We start from the raw sequence: 7,174 nt of genomic DNA, 5'->3' as shown, positions 1-7,174 counted from the left end.
TTTAGCTTTCAACTAAGAATACCGAGAGAACAAAGCAAAATTGGTAATAAAAGTAAATTGAAAAGTTGTTTAAAATTACATGCCCTATTTAAATCATAAAAGTATTTTTTTGACTTGACTGTCCCTTTAACCATTTTTTTTTATATATATGATTGCATTGAATATACCAAAATGGGCTTAGATCAATACCTTGGGTTGTCTACTTATAAACTATATAAAGTTTTTTTTTTCTGTTTAAATGGTGTGATGGCAAAAATGCTAAAAATTGTCTGGTATTTTAGGCAACTTTTTTTTTACTGAAATTCCCAGTAGCAAAGAGGTTAAAGACAACCTATTTACAAAATATAGTGAGAGAAGGGTGTTACAAATTTTAAATGTTTTTGTAAATCAAACTAGTACAGTATACTTCTCAGTTTTGGGGAATGGTTAAATAGCATTTGTGGATGGAGTTGGCTGCTCTTCCTTAAAGGCACACCTTTTCCAATTTTTTTGTATCATGATTCAGGTAGAGAATACAATTTAACAACATTCCAATTTACTTCTATTATTTAATTTGCTTAATTCTTTAGATATCCTTTGTTGAATAAATAGCAATGCAAAGGGTGAGCCAATCACATGAGGCATTTATGTGCAGCCACCAATCAGCAGCTACTGAGCCTATCTAGATATGCTTTTTTAGCAAAGGGTATCACGAGAATGAAGCAAATTAGATAATAGAAGTAAATTAGAAAGTTGTTTAAAATTGCATGCTCTTTCTAAATCATGAAATAACAAATTTGGGTTTCATGGCCCTTTAAAGGTACAGTATACTGTAAAATAGTGTTTCCTTTAATGTATTTTGTTCTTTTAAACCACCAACCATTACATTAGGTTGTTTTTGCAGGGAAATCAGATCTTTCATTTATCACTTAATGTGCACACATGTTTTTTATTTTATGTCTTAGCAAAGCCCAGTACTTAGAAAGAACCATTGAAAATTAACATTTGCGTTGTGTTCTAGTTCTGTCACTTTTATGTGTTCATTCACATGATGATGCGTTGTTTCTAGTTTTACTACAGCCAGTCTTTATACTCTATATGTAGCATATTAAGGGATTGTGCATTGCCAATATGAAGTAGCAATACATTAAATTGACTTAAGATATTATTTCCATAGCTGGATTTACATCACAATACTCGGATTTCCCCTCCACGCTGCACTGGATTGCATGAAATCAGCCTGAAGCTTGCTTCTAAAATGCCACCTAAACGCCTTGCAAACATTTTTAGGTAAGCTCAAGTTACTTTTTCTTACAAGGAGTCATCCCAGTTTTGTATTAATATGGTATTTTTTTTTAACTCCACAGAGATACTCCAAATAGAAATCCTTTGGATTTGAGAAGGCAGCTTAGGAAGGTCAACATGATCAGGTCATTTTTCAGTCCGTTTATTGTTTTAATTATTAACATCAGTAGTAAATGTACTAGGTAAAATGCACTGAATTTGTACCATGTAGCTCACACACTTTGGACTGGACAACCTGGTTTAATGGACCTTATCTTATTAAGAACATTCCTAAATCTTTCAAAAGTGAATCCATCTTTTTTCACTTAGGGATAATTATAAGATCTCTCATGAGAAAATAAAATCGGCTTCTGTTCTTGAATTAATTTATATTTTCTCTCTCATTTTTTATAGGAGCCCAGGAGGAACCCCAATATATAACAGAGATAATAAAGAAAATGGCACAGGACTGAACCCCATGATGACAAAGGCTTTAAGGCAGAAATTCCAGGCAAGCCTCATTGTTTGTGCATTCAGTATCTCCAATGTGGTTCTTGGAAGACAAATAGATTGATTTTTCCTCTGATATAATGTCGGTTTACTATTTATAGTGTATATAAAGGAGGGAAGGGAAAGAAGTGATGAAATAGAAACCTTAAAATGTATTAAGAGATTAAAAAATATTTAGGAAGAAAATATTTTTTGAGAGATATAAATTCAATAAAGATTTAAACTTGGGGGATATTAGATTAAGACCTACAGTGAAATAAAGGTAAGTTTTTATATTAATCCCTTGAGTGCTAACGACGGCTCTGAGCCGTCGCTAGCACTCTCCCACCTTGAGGGAGATCTGGGGGCTTCCACCCGCTCCTACCCCGGCGATCAGGCCTGTATAGTGACGGGCATCGCCGGGGCTTCATGTTTTGCATGGTGACGTCATGTGCAATGGTGTGATGACGTCACTGCGCAACTTTATTGAAAAATCACAATGACAAGTATAGGGAAAGGGGGCATGGTGCTTAGAAGCCTGTATCTCAGGCATCTAAGCAGCTACAGACCCCCAAAACCCACCGTTGGAAAGGTAATCGCCTAACCTTTCCAACAGTGTAAGTCTTGGGGATCTGAAAAGAAAAAAAAAAAGTTAAAAAAATATATATTAAAAAAAAAAAAAAAAACCCAAAGGGTTAAAGTGCCATTATAATGCAAATAATGATATGCTCTAATTTGTAGCATGTAATGTTAGCACTGCTCTCTCTGCAAGTCTGTGTGTCAACCCCTGCAGATAGGTTAAACACATAGTTAAAGTGGTGTTTGGGAGCCACAGAGCTGTGCTGCTCCCAAGCAGACACAAACACTCAGGACCAGCACTTCTCTGTGGCTCACAAGCAGTATTATAACTATATTCTCAGATCTTGAAATGCACCCTGCTTACTTCTCATGGCTAACCCTACTACATTTATGTCCCTAAGTGGATTTATTAGATAACTACAAAACAATTTATTTTATACTTACATTATGACCTTGAATAGCCTTATTGTCTGTGGACTAAAGACCAGATTGGTTCCTCCAAATGAGGCAAATGGTGGGTTCGGTTTAGCTATTCGAAAATAATTGTAGATTTTTATTTATTTTTAAAACCTATGAGACGTGTCTGATATGTTCTTGTATAGCAACACTACTGAAATGTCTTGTAATTACAAGGTGTTTACTGTCCCTTTTAAACTCTAGTAGAGCCAGGCATGGTAAACACTGTACATAATTCATGGGATTTGTATAATGCATATATGTGTATTAATGAAATGAAAATGGTCACCCCATAGCCTTGTGATGTGCTATAAACATACAGCTGGTTTTGTAAGGAAGCAAAATTATTAGAAGTGGTCAAGTACATAATTAGACATGAAATTCTAAAATAAACTTTCATGTTTCCGAGAGCACAATTTAACCCCCCCCCCCCCCCAACAATTTCTGTTTCTTTCTGTATCCTTTGTTTAATCTTTGTTCCTTTCCGTGAGAACATACTGAGGTAAGCTTGGGAGCAAGCATGTGCCTTTAGCTCTATATGTATATATTGCTTTCAACATTGTTCCAAACACAGCTGGCATAAAGTGCTCAACACAAATGCATGTTCCATAGCCTACCTCAGTATGCTATAATGGAAAGTAGCTTTTCAACAACTAATACCAAGAGAAAAAAGGTCAAATTGATAAAATAAGTAAATTGGATTTTCTCTCTCTTTATTTTAAAATTGTACACAGTAACTGTGTCAATAATGTTTAAAAGACCACGAAATACAGTAGAATTGAATAATTGGCAAATGCACAATAAAGACAATGTATATTTAATACGTACAGGAGGAGCTAGTTTAGAGATAAAAAGCCAATATAAACCCACACACAATATATATCAATTAGTATCAAATAATACATCACAAAATACAAAAGGGGAAAAAAACAAACTATACTTAGTATTAAGTCCAATATAATTCCTTCTTTAGGAAAGAATGTATGAACGTATACAGTTCCAGTGTGAAGGTCTCATAAATCTGCACAACACTATAGATAGCTGCTCCTATTCAATTCCCAACTCCGGATCACACAACTCTACAAATACAAACAGACAAAAAGATGTATCCGTAGTTCCATCAGACATATAACAATGCACGCAGATACAGGGTACTCACATCTTGTTACCTGATAACGAGAAACCTTTATATGGAACACTCTTTGGGAGTACCAGCAGGCTGGATACAGTGAGCTGGAGCACTGTGAATCTCCCATCAGCACTTTATGGTGCTGTCACTATATGTGAGTACCTTGTATCTGTGCATTGTTATGTGTCTGATATAACTACTGACATACACATGAGGCACCATATTTTTGTCTGTCTGTATTTTAAAAAATATAATGTAATAGCACTTACTTTGAATTTGAAATGAGCAGAAGAATATTTTCTGGCAAATGTTAAAGTTTCCCTCCCCTTGCATCAGGTGACAGCCTCCAGCCAATCACACAATGCATATACATATGATGCACTTTTGCACATGCGTATTAGGAGCCTGGGGCCTCAGAAAGTGTGCATATAAGAAGAATGAGCATGCTTTGATAATGGAAGTATAATTGAAAGTAATATAATACTGTATTAGTGCCCCTTCCTGCTGAATACAAGTGTTTGCTATTTATTTGAAATTTAGAAGGAAAACAATTAGAAAATATTTATATTTGTTTAGTTCTTTTATTCTTAAACAGGATTCCCCCCCCCCCCTAAAATGTATATGTATATATGTAGATTATATTGTTTTAACTTTTTATGAAAAAACAAGAAAATTAATTGGCACCAAACTTACATTAAAGCCAAAGCCAAAACTCTGCAATATACTTTCATTATTTATTTTGTCCCCTTTTCCTGTAATTCCATTCTGAAGTTTTGAGCTTTTCAGTTCCTGTTAGAAATGGAAGTGAAGAACACTGTTGTGTTCCACACAGCCATTGGCTGCACACTCTAGTAACATAACATAAATAACATAGTAGATGAGGTTGAAAAAAAAGATAGAGGTCCATCAAGTTCAACCTATACAAATCTTAATATATTTACAAAAAAGCTCCAGTAGAAGTTATATTAATCCCATTAAAAAAGGTGACCCATTTAACACAGTCAAGGTATCTAAACCATTTTTGAATGTAGCTAAGGTATTGGCATTTACTTCCTCCTCAGGTAATGAGTTCCACAATTTTATTGCTTTTACAGTGAAAAAATGTTTACGTTGCAGACGATTAAATCTCCTTTCCACCAGCATTAAAATGTGACCTCTTGTCACAAACAATTTTCTTGGAATAAACGGAGCTTCTGTCATCTACCTATTCTCAATCTAATCTTTTCTTTGAATGCATGATTCTATCTAGCATTTATTTAGTGTTTAAAGTCCCTTTATGTTTTCTGTCAAACATTTTAAAGTAAAAAGGAAATTCCTAACTTAAACTGCCCCCAATCCACCCGTAGGAGCATTATCTATGACAATACTGATGACATCATTGACATCACTAGTCACAATTATATACATTTGTGCAGAAGTATATATTTAAAAATCGCCCAGAGATAAATATTGTTACAGTATAGGTGATGCCACTAGAAAAATGTGTGTGGTGTGAAAGAATGAGCAGAAGCAAGAGAGAGGGGGCTTTGTGCAAGGGAGAGGGTGAACATGGGCTGGCACATGAGTGTGTTAAGAGGATGAGCAGGGCTGTGAGTAAAGAAGAAGGGCTGAGAGTATAAGGAGGAGGCTGTATGCAACAGACAGGGGGTGAGGAGAGCGCTGTGTTTGAGGGAGAGAGAAATAAGAGGGTGTGAAGCAGACTGTGAAGAGGAATCTGTGGGAGAGGGTGAAGAGGGTAATGGATATCTGAGAGGAGGGAATAGAGGTTGAGGAGGGAGGGCTAAAAGGATGAACAAAAGCTGGTGTGTGAGAGTTAGTGGGACTGAGAGGGTGAGCAGGGTGTGAGGGAGAGCTTGCTGAGAAGATGAGTTAGAAGTAGTGAAAGGTAAAGACATGGAGGTGCGAGGATGAGAAGGTGGTTGCATGTGAGGGAGAGTGCCCAGGGGCTAATGTAAGGGAGAGTGCGCTCAGATGGTGCAGAATGTCAGTGATGTTGTGCAAAGCTCCCACAGCGGAATGAAGGGTACGTTAGGAACTTCCTTGCTTTTTAAACATTTGATAGAAAACTTAAACTTGTATCTGCATCAATGAATCAGCACATCACATTTTTATGTAAATTGAAGGAATAATTGTATTTATGTGTACTTGTTTTTTATTATTTTAATTCCAGTTGGCACATCCAAAAAGTCCATCTCCACTGAGATTATCCCCAGCAAACAGAAGTTTTGAAGAAGTGCAATAAAGCTTATGGAACCACATTAAATATGCTGTATGACATTTTGCTACTACTGGCACTGATTTTTTAATTATGACAAAACAGGTTTTACTTTTGGCTTTTTTATTTGATAATTTCAGTATAAGTGTACTTTTAATTGGATATTTATGGGAAAAATAACCACTGAATAATGACAAGGAAAAACCTTTTTATTATGTCAGCTTTTTATATATTTGTCTCCCCCTGTCCAACGAATATTTGTGTGTATGTAACTGTGTGTATATAAAATGATATATGTTTGTTATTTTACCTGAAAAAGTGCCTTTTTATGCATTTATTTTTTTCTAGCTATAAATGGGTGCTTGTTGCAAACATTTGCACTGTATAAGAAAATGAATTTATTTTTGACAACATTTTAGAATAAATTGCATAATCTGGAGATGCTGCTACAACTCCAATTTTATGTGCTGTAGAATTTGAGAAGAAACTGTATTACTCTTGAAATACTGAACAGTTTGTATCTTTATGAACATGCATATAGTTCACTTGTTATCTGGTGCCATCACATTGACCCAGATTATTTAACTAGTATTTTTATGTCATTACTATAGTAATATTTGTGATCAAACAGAATGTTATTTAGATTTTTGTTCTTACCTGTATTGGACCAACATATAAAATGAACCTCCAACCAGTCTCAATGGGAAAGTGCATTAAAATGTACTCTAGGAACCTGACTGTAACAAAAGAAACAGTACAGTAAACCTGAATAATAATAATGGAGCCGTACTACAAAGTGTATGTTATTCAACTGTATGGGTGCCCAGATTGAAAGTAAATTACCCAGAATACCTTTCTTCATACCATTCGGGAAGCCCTGCTTGAAGCTGTTGCTTTATTTTTACAAGCAAAAGTGGCCTTGCTAAAATGCAGACCAGGAGTGTGCATACTTTAGTGAGACAGGGTTTCTTATTGGGAAGTTTGTCAATATGATCTACTTATGCATGTGCTAAGCATGTGAAAATCTAAACTTGCACATTAAA

The 7,174-nt window shown here is 35.3% G+C and overlaps 1 protein-coding gene across 1 annotated transcript; it reads left to right on the top strand.

The window, feature by feature from the left end:
- The first annotated feature begins 1,042 nt into the window (after positions 1-1,042).
- Positions 1,043-6,914, top strand: PRR11 (proline rich 11). Its single transcript, XM_053696516.1, has 4 exons — positions 1,043-1,269; positions 1,347-1,409; positions 1,678-1,774; positions 6,087-6,914. The coding sequence occupies exons 1-4, from the start codon at positions 1,238-1,240 to the stop codon at positions 6,156-6,158; spliced, it is 264 nt and encodes an 87-aa protein (XP_053552491.1). The 5' UTR covers positions 1,043-1,237; the 3' UTR covers positions 6,159-6,914.
- The last annotated feature ends 260 nt before the right edge of the window (positions 6,915-7,174 follow it).

Source organism: Bombina bombina, unplaced genomic scaffold (assembly GCF_027579735.1).
Source record: "Bombina bombina isolate aBomBom1 unplaced genomic scaffold, aBomBom1.pri scaffold_1542, whole genome shotgun sequence".
NCBI classification, from domain to species: Eukaryota; Metazoa; Chordata; class Amphibia; order Anura; family Bombinatoridae; genus Bombina; species Bombina bombina.
This window is presented reverse-complemented; position numbering and strand designations above follow the sequence as displayed.